Here is a 17680-nt window from a genome sequence, read left to right on the forward strand (position 1 = left end):
AGGATAGGATCAATTAAGCTGAACTTCCACACAGTTGATAGTGAAATGGCGCCCCCTAGTGCATATCACTGTATATATGTCACAGGATTCTCCACAGCATTACATATACAAACATTTCAGATGCAGTGCATGATGTGACTAAATTAGCTTTCAGTGTGTACTGTTTTAAAAGTTTAACAGCTAAGCTGAGGTTACATGCACTAGTGAAACAATCTGTAACTCTGTGGTGTCTCACTCACTCAGAATATATCCCTTAAAACAGCTTCTAAATGGAAATGAAGAGAGTCACATTTAAGTCTTGCTTGCTTATACACTCAAATCCCTCTGAAGCTACTATGATAATTTCCTGAGGTAGTGCTGCTGGACAAAACCCAAACTGATTTTTCTCTTATGATACCTTAGCATTCTGAAACTGATGGAAATCATTCAAAGTTAGTTTAAGGAGCTTAGAAAGAAAGCAACTGGACTTCTTTAAGTTTCTTGAAAACGTTTCACCTCTCATCCATGAAGCTTCTTCAGTTTTAAAACCAAAATGTGGAGAGTCCCAAGTATTTAATCCCTGGTGGGAGTTGTCCCTTAAGAGTTGTCACTATTGATCATCTGGCTCACCACATGAGCCACGGTGTGAAAAAAGGCGTCGGTCATTATCAACAGAAGTTTCAGGTGAGGGATCTCAAAACTGCATTATAGGTGGCAGACAGTTGGTGTTGCAAAGTCTGTTCAAAGATTTTTCATTCAGTGGACACAGATGGCCCCTTTCGCTTCTCTTTCAAACCATCTGTCTTCTCTGTCCAAAGTGTGAACATCAGCATCCTTAAAAGTGTGACCTTTATCCTTTAGATGATGCAGCTAAGTCTTGTTGCTCTCCATAAAATCAGCTCAGCTCTATGTCCCGACTGTGGATCCAAGGCACAAACTCTTGGGAACAAGTCGGCTTTGTCTGCATCTTAGGTTAAAGTGGAGGTAGTTTCTATAGTCCGTTGGTTTTCTTGATTCCCTTTCATATTAAAGCAACAGTTGCAGTTTTTTCCTCCCAAAGTACGAGGCAATATTTCTGTGTAAGTTCTCAGTCATCCAGGTCATTGTAGTCCAAAGAGCTTAGAAAGAAGGTGTGTGGGCTTTCTTGAAGACATTTCACACCTTGGTTGTGGTGAGGCACATGTGGGTCAACAACCCTCTTCAAAGGACAACTCTCACTAGAGATTAAATAGTTGGGATTCTCTTTTTTTTTTCTTTTAGAACTAAAGAAGCCGCTGAAGAAGCTGCCCAGGTAAGAAGTGAAACGTCTTCTAGAAACTTAGGTAGAAGAAGAAACCAGTCACTATCTTTCTAAGCTCCTTAGGCTACATAACCTGGATGACTGAGAATTTACACAGACATTCAAAATTTGTTATTTTAGAGTTTTCCTCATTATGCTTCACTGGATTGTGACAGAATAAGAAATAGGAAATTTGGTACTAAAAAGTATAACTCTGAGAAACTTTAACACCTTCTAATAATATACTAGCTGATTATAAAAATCATTAGAGTTAGGATTTTCCCATCCAATCATCCATTTTTATTTAACCATTTGGGAGTCCATCTCAGGTCCCACAGAGAGAGAGGCAGGGTCCACCCTGGATAGGTTGATGGCCCATGAAAGTGTTGACAAATAGATGTGAATGATGTCTGTCTCTATGTCCAATTCAGAATCACCAGTTAAGCTAAAATATATGTTTGGACTAAAACTATTAAAAAAAAATTAACTAAAAGATTCACTCTGGAAACTAAGTTTAGGTAACCTGAACTGAAAATAAAATAAAAACCAAGAAGAAAAGATGAAACTAAACTCTGGACCAAATCTTCTGGGATACGAGATGATAGGAGCAGCAGAGCGATGTGTTGGGGAATTCTTAGAACTCTGCTTTCACTTGCTCAGTGCAGTTCAAGGATGTTCAAAACCTCAACTTTCTGCCGCTGCTATGTTATCATCATTGGGACGACACAGTGGCGCAGAGGTTAACACAGTGGCCTCACATCTGATCATCTAAAAAATTATTATTATTATTATCATGAATTGGTGGATTTGTATGAAAAGTTTACTAACACAGGGCTTGGCCCAGCATAGTGATTAACTTGTGGAGTTGGTGTGGATTCAAAAGTTTTGGAAGAACTTTATCAACATAAAACAGACCAATGTTAAAAATACACTGGGAAAAATGAGAGACAGCAAGAAAATATTACAAACTGATCCTGATACAGATATGCTTCTGGATCCAGGAACTCAATTTGAGCATCCAGGGGACTTCTCTTGTATTGTTTCTTTCTATTCTTTTGGACCAACAGCGGTCACTAAATACACTATAAACTGAAGTATGAACCCGTTGACTACATCTCTGTGCAGGTTAACTTTTAAGGTTTAGCTTAATTATTTTCTTTCAAGACCCGAGCTGTCAGTGTTTATACCAAAGGCAGGTTCTTAAAAGTATAGTGATGATATTTTGCAAAACAAGCCTTTAATTTTGATTTTCCTTAATACTTCAAGGCCCAATTGTCAACATCGAATTAAAGTCTTGACACTCAAAAGTCTGACTAAAAGGCACATTTTTTTCTTCCACTATAAAATGACTGAATGTTTTTCCTTTCTTTTGGGCTTTTTAGCCTTTATTTGATACACTCAAAAGAAGTCAGAAAAGCTTGGGGGAAGAGTAGGGGAGAGACATACAGTAAATTAACTTGGGCACATTCATACCCAGCTCTCACCAATAGCCTGACAGCACAGGACAGATATTTTTTTAGAGCCTGGCTTTTATCCTGTAGTTTGCTTGAAAACAACAACAACAACAAACCCCAACCCATTGCAACTCAATTTTATTAATAGTACCAACTGATGATGATAGCCACCTCAAGGACCTTTATATTTTAATTACAGATCCTGCAGTATTAGAACAAGAATACCTACAATCAATCAATGTGAGACAGAGTAGACAAAAGTTAGTAATATGTAGTAGGGACATATGGAACAAGTGGAGAAGAAATGCTCAGTCCATCATGGATTAACACTTCTGTTAGAGATTGGTCACATGATCAAGTCCTTTATCATAAAGGGAAATAATATACAGGTCTTCAGATGCAGGTTAACCTGCCAACACCACACCCTGATGTAAACACTTCCACAAAACATAATACAAAATACTAAATCCAGCTACAATACCACAGTTGCCTCTGAGTGTGGTACAATCTTCTTCTTCCAGCTGCTCCCTATACACACAGCAGATTATCTACCTCCACCTCATCTTGTCCCTAGCATCCTCCTCTGTTACACCAACCCTCTGAATGTTCTCCATCACTAGACCCATCTTCTCCGTGGTCTTCCTCTTTTCCTTCTTCCTGGGAGCTCCATCTACAACATCCTTTGTCTAATAAATTCACTATCCCTCCTCTGTCATGTACCTCTACATACCTTTTTGTCTCCAAACCGCTCAACCTGAGCTGCCTCTCTTATGTACTCATTATTAATCCTGACTATCGTGGTGACTCCCAATGAAAATCTCCAATTTTACCAACTCCAGTTTGGCATCCTGGTTCTCTGTCAGTGCCATCGTCTCCAAACCATAAATCATAGCAGGTCTCACTATCATCTCATAAACCTTAGTTTTACTTTTGTTGTTATCTCCACCATCTCCACCCAGCCTGCACTCTCTTGTACACGGTTTGTTGCTTTGGATGGTCAACCCCAAATTTAAACTTATCTGCCTTCACTATTTCTCCTCCTTGCAGCTTCACTGTTACTCCTGTCTCCTTCTCATTCACATATGTATTGTGTCTTGCTTCTACTGTCTTTCATTCTTCTCTCCAGAGAATATCTCCACCTTTCCAGGCTCTCGTCCACCTGCTCCCTACTCTCACCACAGATCACTCATCTGCAAACATCATAGGTAATTCCTAGGAGACTCCTGTCTGACCTCATCTGTCAGTCTGTCCATAACCACTGTAGCGCTTGCTTCCTCTATACTAATTCTTTGCACATCACTAACTTTCTTCCTTCTCTCCTCCTCTCTCATTTTTATCATTCATCAGCTTCTCGAAGTGCTCCTTCCATCTTCTCAGCACACTCTCTTCACTCCTTAGTACACTTCCATCTCCATCCAATCATCCTAACCAGCTGCACATCCTTTCAGCTCGATCTCTGCCTTTTCTCCTTCCTTAGTGTCCAGGCTCACATTAAACTCATTATATGCCTTTTCCTTTGCCACCACCCCTGTCTACTCCCTTCATCTCATTTTGTCTTTGCTGAGCTCTTCCTTTGAAAACTTTACTGAATTTCCTTGTTCTACCACCAAATCTCCTTGTCCTCTGTCCAAAATACCTTCTAGACACTGAGTGTAGTATAACTTCTGTTAGTATTAGCTTACCAAAAATGCACAGACACACACCCTCAAGACAGTTGCTTTAGCAAGCAAAATAAATTAAAGAAATGCTGTCTCATTTATGCTAGCTGAGCTCCTACCTGCAACACCTGATTGAACCTACACAAAGGACAAGTGCTTGTTTTTGCCAAAATAAAAGCATGTAACTATTCACAGCAGTTGTTTTTCACTAAAAATGGCTACCAGAGTTTCTTACTGGGAAGGTGAACTGCAGCAGATGCCAGCTGTCTGTATTAATTTAAGGATTGAGAGAAGAGGTAGTTGCTGTATGAAGATCAGGTATTACTGAAGCAGCACATTCCCACAATGCTTAGAGGAGGAAGGAGGGTTTACACAAAAGAGGCTGGGATTTGTTTTAAAACACTCCCTCCCTCCCTCCCTCCCTCATCAGCTCCATTTTTTTCCTTCTTATTTGTGCACTTGTTCCTTCGGAGACATCCTCTCTGTTTGTTGTTTTTAGCGGGCGCTGCTGACAGATAAGATTGATCTCGCTTACCTTTACCTGGAAATAACAGAAAACCTGTCTTCTCGTTCTTTCGGCTTCATTTCAATAGCAGGTAAGATGAAACCGTTCTCGGAGTTAACTATTATTGTTTAGCATATGAGCATCAAGTGGATAGAAGTAGTTAACAAGCATGAAGGGATTGCGTTAGCAAGCTAAATTAGCTTACTAACCCCGTAAAACGCAACGCTGCGTCGCGAACGCAGAAAGTTTTAAGAAGACGTGAGCAGGAAAACTGACTCGACTTGACTGTCTTGAATTTGGTCGCTAAATTAGCATAACTTCAGCTCCGTATGCCAAGTAGTGGGAAAAACAGGAGTCATAAACTTTATAAACAAGGTTGGGATACGTGTTCAGTCACCTGTTGGCGCTCCCTTCTCTCTCGACTCTCCTGGCTTTACACCTGTTTCTGTTCCTTTCGGTGAAAGCAGATTCACTATGACAGGTTCTTCAATAACATACGCACTGAATTAAATTTACCTTGTCATACCTCACATTCACATTAGAATGTAGTCGGAGTTTAGTTCGAGAGTTTATAATTATCATGTGTAACTATCCTATGAAATTAAGAGTATTCTCTGAACTTTCCTTTTGGGGTGTCAAGTCACTAGCTACGCAGTGACATTAATCCATAACCGTTAAAAACGTACAAAAATAGGGTTATTCCATACGCGGAGTGATATTCATATACAACGTCGAACCAATAAAACGCACAGGAATGGAACGTTTTTCCTTTGGCGGAGTGATACGTAGAGCTCTGCCAGCTGCACATATATTAAAATCAGGACGTGTCGACCAAAATAACATAAAATAAAAATAAGTAAATTTTAATAAGAAATGTATCTGAAATCCATAAATTTAATCATATACAACTGAAAAACCTCAAGTGTCAGCTAAATTACAATTGCTGATAAATCTTGGTGTCCGCTGAAATGTAGGCTAGTCATAAAAGTTTTTAAACCTTGGCTGATTAAAAAAAGAAAACAAAAAAATACAGAGCATTAAGAAGCTAGTTGTATATGTAAGCATATAACTTGTAACAGTAAAAATAAAAACAATGTATGTGTGGTTTTTAAATAATGCCTCTGAAAAATATTTCTGATAGACGTGTTTATGCAGGTCTGAAACCATTAAAACTTTAGATGTAAGTTTGAACTAAGAATTTTAGACAAACCAAACATAATCAGAAAAGGAAAAATCTAAATCTGCTTAACAAAGCTTAACAGTTCTAGTTGGAAGTATAGACTGTATACGAAAGATGGAAGTAGCCATTGCAACGTCATTACACCATTTGTTTTGGTATTCGCAGCCTCAGGTCTAGCGTTTTATTGGCTACCATTTTGGGGGTTTTGAAGCCAGAAGTGGCCATATTTAGATCATATTAAGATCTGAAAGAGTTCAGGTGTAGCAGGAAAATTATAGAAGTGGCATATTAAGTTTATTATCTGAGTAAAATTGAAGCATTTGAAATTGGATTAAATGATAGAAGTCACAAATTTACCCGCAAGTTTAAGTTCACTGAAAGGTTAATCTTTCAAAGTTTTTGTGTACATAAAGCTTAGAGCTGAAGACAATTTTTGCTGGTTTTAAAAGTGAAGATTTGAGAATTTGAAGGACTGGGCTGTAGTTACGTGCTGCAGATAATTAGTGGTATTAAAAGCCCAGAGAGGCAGACAGTAATCACTGACTTTTTAAGGGCTTGTTCAGATTAAGTAGAACAAGATACAAAGCATTAAAATATGTTAAAAACACAACAGCCTTAATAAAAACAGAGTAGTTTGGGCCTGGAAGCAGGGTTCATACGTCATCACTTGACAACCGGATGGATGTCTGTGCAGGATGTGATTATTATTTATTTAGGTTTTAAAGAGGACGTGAAACATTAATCATATAAAGGCAAATTTAGATCATGGAGCCCTGCTCTTGAACACTGACATAGATGTAACACTGTGAAGCTGGATTTAAGAAATAAATACTTAAAGTTTAAGTTTTAAAAACATGTTTATCGCCATTTCTGTCAATATTGAACTACGTCATGTGGTTGGTTGTGACTAATAGACTTAGTTTATGTTGGCTAACTAGTGACAGAATCGGTAACTCAGAGGAAAATAAGGACAATAAGACCATTTTTGATCTGCACCTGGCTGCAACAATGAGTTTTATGTTAAATAACCAAAGATATACTGTCCACTTTCACTCTGTATTGTTTGGCTAGCTGCACTCAAACTGAAAAATGCAGCTGTTAGCGGCCATGTTTGGGTTTGTAAAGCACTTTTCATGGTTGAATCAGAAGAAAAAATATCCTGGGTATGTTAACGTGCTTTTTAACCCTTTAAGACCTACCATAGAACCAAGTCCGCCAGAGCTTATATTATATTTTTACATGCTGTGGAGCCATTTTTGGGAGCATTTCAAGTTGCTATACATCAATACAACCATTATAGCCCAGATTTTAATAATATGTATTCATTAAGTGCATAGTAATTACATAAATTGCAAAAAAGTGCAATAAACTACAAAAAAATTGAAAATCGTTTTTGATTTTTTAACATATATTTGTAGTTAGAGAAATTTAAGAGTCTTATCCCTCAAAACTGTAAATACAAAAAAGTTGCACAAAATAGTTTCCCACCACAGGAAATTTATTTTGAGTGTCTTCATAGTTTTATTTTTGAAATACACCAATTTTTATACACTGCAGGAAAAATGAAAATAAATATTATACTGCAAATTTGCAAAAAAGCAGCATATGCATCAAAATAAACTATTTCCAGCAGTGCAATATGAGTCCTAAGAATCCCAGAAACGACACAGAAAGTCATAAAGTCAAAGATAACTTTTAAAAAGAGCAGTATAGGCCCTGAGGCCCTGATCGCAAAAAAGACTACATTTCCGCGAAAATGACGTCACTTCCGGTTTCGGGCAGGTAATGGCGGAAATGCAAAAGTTCGCGCTGACGTCTATTCCAACGTAGGAAGTGTTTTGAACAGCTGATCAGATCGGTAAAGCGTGTTTCTGGAATATTATGTTTTTGTTCCTGCAAGCGCTTTTTATGCAGTTTTTGCAAAGCTTTATGTGGAAGGAAACCGTGACCGAGGACAAGCTGATGGCATCAGATGTAAGTACAACTCCTCCGGTTTCATATGCAAAAAAAATTTTTGCGCTAGCTTACGTGGTTGCAGTGCTACTGGGATTTAAAAATAGTTACGCATAACAGAGCGTTCCCGCTCCGATCGGCTCTAAAGGGTTAAGGGCTTTGTACCGTATCATTAATACATCTTTACGTGATATAAAGCTCACATCATCATGTGTTTATATATCCCAGTATGCACTGTAGGTAGGTAGATAGCGCCAAATATTGATATTATCAAATTAATATCGGCACGATAAGATCAATACTTTGTTTCTATCCTCTACCTTTAGTATGTAGTCCACTGAATTGTGTTAACAAATTATCATTATTATTATTATTATTATTATTATTATTATTATTTAATGAAAATATATACCTCAAATTGTGGAAAGTAAAAAACTGATTTAGTTGTCATGAAAATGTTTTCAAAATTTGCAAACTGATGATTCATCTCATAAATCATGACACACTGCTCTCGCCTACATAAGCTGACTTTATAAGATATAAGTATTGGTATAGGCAGTACTAGCCATTGTATCAGATAACTGCCTAAATTTACAGTATTGCACAACAATGAAAAAAGCTCAGGCGTGTCTGATAGCAAGAGTTGTGTGTTGCCCTGCGATGACGTTTTAGTATCTAAAAAGGGAGCTACTTCAGCAATTTCCGATAAAGCACAGAATTTTGCAAAGTATGTAAGAAATCCACTCCTGATGAAGACTGGAAACAACAAACTTGTTGGGCAAAAACACACCGTACACCGAGGCTACAAAGGAGGCGATACTATCAGCTGGTGATGTGTGGCCTAAATGTAAACAAATGAATCTGCTGAGCATTACAAGCTGCATTCAGCTAGCTGCACTTCATAATGACAGGAAGTGCAAACAGTGGATGATGCGCTTACATGTTGGAAAAGCAGGGCTTTAAGCAGCTGGTTTAAAAGATAAAATAAAATAATAATCCAAGGAAGCGAATATTTTTTCAATCTTATTGTGTGACATCAAGCAGCACATTTTGTCATGTTTACAGCCGTATTCCAAAATGGAATAAATTAAATGGACCTTTTATTGAATTACAGCATCAAGTCTTTTTGAGTGGGATGCTACAAGTTTTTTTTGTGAAGTTTTTCCCATTCTTTTTGGCAGAACCTCTAAAGGTCCATTTTCAGATCTCTCCAGAGATGTTCAGTCTGGGTCAAGTTTGGGTTCTGGCTGGGCGACCCGGGGGTATTTAGAGTGGTCCTGAAGCCACTCCTTACTGGTGCGCCTAACTTTTTTTTCTTAGGTCCGCTAGCCGTAATGCTCCAACAATAAGGTACACTTTTGAGGAAATGAAAGGATTTTAAGTGCGCCTTATAGTCCGAAAAATACGGTACTGAAAAAGTTCTTGTGCTTAAAGTGTTTCACTGAGCTGAAATTTAAACTCAAAATATCTCAAGATGTATAAAATAAAAAGAAAGTCAAAATTAAAAGTGCCTCAAAGGCTTCGAACTGAACATCTCAGTATCTGAACATCTTACCTTGGGCATGGGCATCTGAGAGGTTCTGCCCTTGATTATCTCTGATTGGTTTAGACCAAGATATGGGCATAATGTGTGTCTGTTGTTGACCACACAGAGACATTCAGAGTTGCGGCTGGTCGTACCAACCTAGGATTTTTTTTGGCGGAACATTAGCACATTGGTGGAATGTGCAGGTGTCGCCGTGCACTATTGGATTATCTTGGGAATTCTCTACGTTATTTCCCCTTTCTGCGCATCTATGCAGAGATGCGCGTGACACACAAATCGATCGAACAGCAGCAGCACGGAGTCAGTGCTGCGATGCTTCAGCGGCGTGTTCAGCTACTCTAAGCAGCACCTTCATGATTGGTTTAGGCCACGATATGGGCATAATGTTGTCTGCTGTTGGCCACATAGACTTTCAGAGTTGCGGAGACTGTTTTATATACTGTTGGAAGATGAACAGGTTTTCGTCAAGGACGTCTCTGTATATTGCTACATAAATCTTTCTTTTGAAAAACATCCCCCCCCAACATGATGCTGCCACCACCATGCTTCACTGTAGAGATGGCATAGACCAGGTGACGAGCACTGCCTGGTTTCCTCCGCACATGAATTGAAGGTCAAATTGAATTGACCTACTGTTGCATTGTAATGCTGCTGCTATTTCAGTAGGTTCACACCTAAAATTAGGTATTAGGTGAGTCATCAATGACAGTAGCTCATTGAAGAATAGAAAAGGCCTTTCATTTACTTACACTTATAAATGCTGTGAGCACTGATAATGTTGAGTATTTTTGTTTCTATATCGTCAATCTTATCTTTATCACAGATTTTCTTGAAATATGATGGGATGATTAGCGGCTGTATTGCCCACCAGTCATTTGTACTACAGGTCCCACTACAGGCTCGAGATTTAGTGAAGGAAGGGCACCCGGAGTAAAGTCTATTCAATCAATTATAGTAATCCATCTGTTATAGAAAATAATGGAGCGGCTAAAAGGGCCTTTTGTTGACATTTAAGGGAGCTGCAGATGAGTGTTGGAAAGGCGTTAAAGCAGCATAATCGGTCTACTGTTTTTTTATATTGTTTTACAGTATATTTAAGTATTAAAAATTGCACATAATATACTTTAAGGTTTCTAAGGTTTATTAATTAGTCTCACACACTTTAATGAATTCAGGTGAACCAATAGCAGCTTGAAATGGTGAGAAAATACAGTAAACGTCTGTAATCTTATAAATTCAGACCACAAATGGAGCTGAAGGCCTTGAGGTTGGTGTAACATTTAAAGGTTTAGCCGTGCTCTGGGTTATCCGGGACTCTAACTCCACGATGCAGACACATGCTCTTGCTCCAGCCTCACATTGAGGACTCAGTAAAGGTCAGATTCACCTCTTCATACTGACAGAAACACATTGGCATGCGATTACAGCACACTGCAGTGGAGTTAAAAACACCCTGTTTCTAGTCAATAAGTAAACTGTGTGTCAAGGCTGCACAAGAGAGCAAGCACTGCAGTATTTCTCTCTCTGATCATATTTTCTACTGTAGTTATGTGTGAAATGTACGTTGTTTGGGTTTTATGAGGGCCAAGAGCAAATGGATCACTGGATTTGTGGCCTCTTCTGGCTCTGAGCTGTGGGTGGCCTTGCTGGGGCTGTCTTGCCAGGAGAAGTCCTCCTGTTGCTATGCTGCTGTAAGTCTGAGTAAAGCTACTCTTCAAACACGTCATTCACCAGTATTTTCCCGTCTCTGTCCTCTGCAGAATACTCGGCAGACTTGCCAGTCTTGTTTTTTGTTTTTATTTCCTTGCAGAGAACGACCTGTATTTCATGCTGCTCTGCTCCCTCTCCGCCCCATGTGGGTGAATCATTTGAGGTGTGGCTTCTGTCTTCAACGAGCTGTTGAATGATACAGCCACTACATGGATAACCATATGCCATGCAGCTTAAAAGCTGGTTTTTAAAGAAAGTGCTGTAACATGATACAGTAAGGCATGATGCTGTCTTTGTATTCTCACTTCGGTTTATTTTGTAACCGTTTTGATTTATGTGGACATCATAAAAGATATCTCGCCCTTATCTGGTCTTGAGTAAATTGAGTAAATACAACTTCAGATGAACAACAACTGATTACATCTTATGTACATCCAATTTATTAATCAAAAAATAAACAAATATGCAGATGCAGTGTGTGATTCAGTTGCTGGTAGAGCCACCTTCAGCAGCAGTAACCTGAAGTAATGGTATCAGCCTCTCACATCGCTGCAGAGGAATTTTGGCCCACTCCTCTTTATAATGTTGCTTCAGTTCATTGAGGTTTGCAGACATTCGTTTATGCACAGCTCTCTTAAAGTTCCACCACAGCATTTCAATAAGGTTGAGCTCTGGATTCTGAAAATAAAACCTAAGAATCAGTGTGACTGACTCTGTCAGTCATTCATGACCCACTTTCAGTCAGCCTTTAGCTGTCCGGTTGTTCAGTCTGACGTCACTAGCCATGTCTGGGTCTAAACTCCGCTGCAGGTCCATATATCAAACGATCACTATGGCATTACTGAGAGTTGAAAAACTGTCTAAAGTCTTTCATCTTTAATAAAATGATCAGCGTTCTGCTCTACCAGGTGTAACAATTGAGTTTAACATCCAGGCATCCATGAAAACGGAATTTATGACATTTAACGGAGTTAGAAGTTAGCAGGGAGTTAGCTCGCTAGCTTCTATCTAAATACAATATAGCATGTCCTGACTGCGGGGTTTTGGAAACAAATTCAAACGTACAGCTCTGCTATCACTTCCAACATAAATGAAGACAGAAAACTAAACAGCAGTGACGTTTGTAGGGTTACTGAAGTTGGGCTAGCTGGTATATAATGATGTGCTACGTGACCGCTAGCGACACAGCTATGTTAGGATAATATAAACAAGCTAACTTTTTTTCCACTCGATAAAAGTTACCGTGAGTGTTCTCGGTGGTCAGGAACAAATGTAATCGCATGGCAGGATGCTGTAAAAGGACCAAACTTCAGCCAGGAGAACAACTGAGATAATCCATCCACAATACGAGGTTAGTCATTCATATACTGCTGCATGGGCTGGGCTGCAGTTACATCCTAAGGTTTTAAAAACTGAGCTTAAATAAATGATTAGTGGTAAAAGCAGAGGGAGGTCAACAGGGATCACTGACTGTTTTAGGAGCTTTTTGAGATTAAATAGAAGGAAATACAAAACATTAAACATGTTAACAACACAAAAGCCATATTAAACGCAGACTACTTTAGACCCGGAAGTAGGATTCGTCGCGTCATCACTGAACAACCGGGTTGGGCAGATGTCCTCACTCTTTGACGCTAAAATACTTTGGTATACATCATGGTGCACTCAGTGACTGCAAGGTGCCCAAATCCTCAGCTCTCTACTGATGTGCTGTGTTTGGTTTTTTGTTTTTTTACAGCCAAACATCTCTGCTGTCCAAAGGACATCTGTTCAGATGCAGTTTTGCAAACCTCAGCTGTGCACTCACTCTCTTGGCATACCTGACAAACAAGCCAAGTGTATTCAGTCTTTTTTTTCAATTACTCTGTCATGAACTTTTATGAACTTTAACATTTAACATGCTAACTGAGACTTCCAGAGTCTGAGAGAGAGCTCTTGGATTTTTTTTGCGGTTTCTCTGAGCATTGCACTGTCTGACCTTAAGATTATTATTATTATTATTATTATTCACATTATTACATGTGAATAATCTTTTGCAGTACAGAAAGATGCAGTTCGATTGTTTAGAAATGTCCTTATAGCCTTTCCCAGATTGATGGGCAGCAGCAATTGGTTCTTTAAGATTGCTAGCAAAAACATCTTTTTAGAGGTGCTAACACCTGCTTATTATCAATGAGTTGCTTTTTATTAGCAGACCTACGTCTCGCACTCTTAATTTCTGTGGAAGCAGTAACGGGTTACTGAGTTTTTCCACACAATGCTTCTGTATTTTGACTTTTTGTGAATTAAGTGCAATATGCCCCATTTTGTAGTTCATCCTAGATTGTATTTCCAGATTATTTTTGTTAAATATACTTATCTCCTGATATATAAAATGTTAGAGACAGTCAAAGTAAATAGGTAGGTACACCGCCTTTAACTTCTAACTTGCTTGGCTCATGCTGTAGCTCTGTATCCTAAAGATCACTTCTGGTTCTACAAATAAATAACATGATGGCAGCCAAAAGAATAATGTTGAGGCTCCGAAACTGCTTCTTTGAAGAGTGTGCTGCAAGTATAAGTTTAGATTTCTTCTTGTTTTACCAAAAAAAAAAAAAGACATAAGTTTGCAGGCGAGAGCTATGTGTGTTTATGAGTTGTGTCATAGTAACGTGTGTGTGTGTGCTTTAGGTGTGTCTGGCTTTGAACAGCTGCTGCCTTTCCTCCTTAAACTGTGGGGTGAAATGATGAAGCTTTGAGCTTGGGTGTGGTGGGAAACCAGTAAAATACAGATCTTTGCTGCTAAAGTTGTGACTGTTTTTGACGTTTACTCCCATCATCATTTTCTTCATTGCGTTGTTCATTCTTTTGTCAGACCTCCAGCAGGCTTTGCTGCTGCTGATTAAACACATGTAGGTGTGTGCAAAGACCAGTAGATTGTTGTCGCTGACACTTAAGCACCCATTAGCATGCGCACACTGCCAGCCAGCAGGCCCCCATATACTTTTTTTCCTCCTTTTGTTTCTGTGCACTAATTTAAGTGTCTTTTCTCTGTTGCACCCCCCTCCCTTCCCCCGCCCCTTGTCTCAGGGAAACGGTGACACGCTTAAGTTGGAAAACAAGCGAGGCAGAAGTGTTAGAAGCAGATGAGTCACTCGGGGTCACAGAAAAGAATATGATAAAAAGTCATTTGAGGGACGAGGAAAAGCTGAGTGTAAAAGGATGTGTCCGTAGTCATCTCCCTGCAGAGATGCAGATCTCTGAGTCAGGAGGAAAATGCTGAGCGAAATGACCCTTCAAAGAATAAAAGGAAATGTTGATCTGTGTTTGTGCAAGCAGCTGCTGTACCTGTGTTAATTGAATAAATGACATCACTTGTGCAGCTCCACTTGTCTTGCATAATTTTTTCTTCTTTTAGTTAGCCTGAAAGCTGGTCTGACTTGAGCTGTGTTGTCACAGTTTGCTAAACCAGTTCCCTCTACACAAGACTAGATTAGTTTTGTAACCACTTGTCTGCCAATATTGTTCTTTTTCTTTGGTAGGAAGTCTTTTTGTGTAACTGTCTGAGGACAGAGAGATTTCAGAGCCGAATAATAAAGTTATATTTTACTTTATTTCCCCTAAAATGATAAACTTGTGTTTGAGTTTAAGTTGTGGCTTCATGGATGGCAATAAGCAATCACGCTGTGACCTTCAGCGGTATCATGTTGCCCTGACTACATAAAGTTTCTGTCTAAATTGATATTCTAGTAGTTTGCTTTAATCTCCAGTCACACAGACCTGGAGACCGGTTGATTGGCCGGTTGATTGAGGTTTAATTGCTGTTGCTACGTGAAATTACTGGCCGAGAATTACCACTACATCGAAAGCCTCCTTCCATTGGGTTATCTGCAATGAAGAATAGAGTGAATGGAGTAAATGAAGAATGTTTGCCTTCAGTTGCACACTTCTACTTTGAGGCAGCTCAGAGAGTAGTTGGCGACTGTTTGCAGACAGGAATGAAGTCTTCCAAACAAGTTGTGGGTAACAGCAGCAATCCGCTAGTGACGAAGCAGCAGCAGGGGGACATTTGCGATGTAGCAAATTTGCTAGAGATTCAGTGTTTTAACCACCTGACACTTTAGTCTGTTAGCAGTCCTCATCTTTCTGCTCATGTTTCTCACAGACTGTTTTTTGCTCTCTCACACAGCCCTGGGGAGAGTATTTCTCCCCCAGCCCACAATGGCCTTTCAGCCAACTTCCTCGGTCCACGCATGACTGCCCCCCACCCCACCCAAAAACACCAAAATCAACCCCTCTCTTCTTACAGCAACACAAGCCCCAGGTGTGTACGTCCCCAGGTTTAGTTTTACTCCTGATACAATAAATAGGCTGTTTTCTAGTGAAGAAACTCAAACCTAACCACACATTCCAAGTTGTGTGATGTTTGTGTTATTCTTTGTGACGTTGTTCCTTTGTGGGGGTTTTTTCTTTCTTTTCACTCAGTAGAAATTGACAAATTAGCACAGATGGAGGAGACCGATAGCTGGAGAGATCGGTTGAAGCTCTCCAGTGAGGACTTGACTGATCCCATCAACCTCGAAGGTCAGTCGGTCAAGCACGACCTGGAGCTGCTCACAGCTCCTCACTTCTGTCACAGTCGGAAAATAATGGTGGAAACTTCCTGGGTGAAAATACCTTTTTATAGTCTTTGTTGTTCTTGTCCATAAATATATTTAACACAGTCCAGTGCTGCTTAGTTTTACTCACTTTTAATATTTTTGTATGCAGTTGTATATAAATAAGGAAAAGACCTAAATCTGTTGCTATATAAAGAAAAGTTATTAAAAGCAGATTCAAAAAAAACCTGTGTAACCAGCAGTGAATCACTGACACGCACTCATATGACCACAAAGCACAAGCCTTGTTTCATGTAACGTGTGTGTGTGTGTGTGTGTGTGTCATCCAGACTCCCATTATACCCTGCTGCAACTCGAGCTTGAAGCCGATGCCCAGAATTTGGAGGCAGACTCCTGGAGTCTGACTGTGGATCAGAACTACCTAAAGAACCTGAGCAAAGAGGAAATAAAAAGACAAGACATCATCTATGGTACGCTGAGCTATACTGAATCAAGTTGAGGCCTAAATGTTGAATGCTGTTTTGCTCTTTATGGGTATTTTTCTATAACCTGTCAAAATATATCCGCGCATAAATTCCTGTGTTTGTCAGCGTGTCAGAATCTTATGTCAATCACCCATTGAATTGAGAGCTCTTTCTAATGCCTATAATTATGATTACAACAGCGGTGGTGGATTCTCTCTTTACCTCATAGGACCTTTTGCTGAGACACACTTCTGCTGTGATAATAAGTACGATGACATTAGTAATTCTCTTGTCTGCCTTTGAACGCTGCTTTGACCTGCTGACCCTGTCTTTTACGCTGCATTGGGGAAACATTTAGAGTCACAGTGGTTGGTGCTGAGAAAGAAGAATATTTTATCAAGAGTTTTTCTCTTCATGTACTTCCTAGAATTGATCAAGACCGAGGTGCACCTCGTGCACACCTTAAAAATCCTTCTCGGGGTCTTCATGCACGAGCTGAGGCAGTCCCAGCTGATAGAAGAGGGTCGGCTGAAGAGGCTCTTCCCGGGCATCGAATCCCTACTCGTCATCCACGAGCACTTCCTCAAATGCCTCAAAATGTGCCGAAACCAGAGTCAGGAGGAAGGAAACCCGATTAACTACCAAATATCACAGATAACAGATGTCCTCATCTCTCAGGTAAGCTGGGAAAGCAGTGCGCCGTATCTGCTTACATGTTTATTATTTACTCATCCTGAGGGTAAAATGCTTTAAGAGTTTTTATGGTAACACAACGCAAAGTGATGCGTTAAGGTCAGCTTCCACAAAATACTTTCAGGAATCTGGAAGCCATTAGAGGTCCAAATGGGGGAAAAAGGTCCTGAAATTGGAGAATAAACAGGTTGTTCAACATCCTGAAGGATCACTTTTCCTGATTGAAATTCCAATTCCAAAAATAAGCCTATCAGAGGAGTGGCTAAACCAACAGTCTGGTTCATTCTTGAAAAAGGAATGCACTGACCAGCTCAGCTACTGAAAAAGGCCCTAACAACCACAGACAGACCTTGATAGTCACAGTAGGAGTGATTATCAAGGTCTACAAACAAGAGAAGGCTTCATGAATGGAGGTAAAAAGGGATTATAACAAGGTAAAAACCACAAGAACAGGAAGGCCAGATTAGACTTTTACTTTAACGAGAGCGTGCACAGTTCTGAAATAGATTTTTTATTTTTGGACAGATGACAGAAGCAGCAGGATGAATTGTGAAGCGCGCAGGGCTCTTCACTCTGCCCAGATTTAGCCCGATTCTGCAAAACTGAATGGATGTTCACCCAATATTTTCTTAAGGCAAAGAAATAAGATATTCTTCAGTGC

The 17680-nt window shown here is 39.6% G+C and overlaps 1 protein-coding gene across 2 annotated transcripts in view; it reads left to right on the forward strand.

Annotated features, from left to right (window-relative positions):
* The first annotated feature begins 2877 nt into the window (after positions 1–2877).
* arhgef18a (rho/rac guanine nucleotide exchange factor (GEF) 18a) overlaps positions 2878–17680 on the forward strand; it is a 29836-nt gene continuing 15033 nt past the window's right edge. The window contains exons 1-5 of one of the 2 annotated variants that reach the window (XM_082513282.1): positions 2878–4966; positions 15433–15567; positions 15729–15827; positions 16192–16332; positions 16754–17004. In XM_082513282.1, the coding sequence (XP_082369408.1) occupies positions 15752–15827; positions 16192–16332; positions 16754–17004 (468 nt within the window). In that variant the 5' untranslated portion in view covers positions 2878–4966; positions 15433–15567; positions 15729–15751. The remainder of the gene's footprint in view (positions 4967–15432; positions 15568–15728; positions 15828–16191; positions 16333–16753; positions 17005–17680) is intronic. The other variant, XM_082513281.1, reaches the window with a different exon arrangement.

The sequence above is a fragment of the Aulonocara stuartgranti genome, assembly GCF_965226115.1.
Source record: "Aulonocara stuartgranti genome assembly, chromosome: 18".
Classification (NCBI taxonomy): Eukaryota; Metazoa; Chordata; class Actinopteri; order Cichliformes; family Cichlidae; genus Aulonocara; species Aulonocara stuartgranti.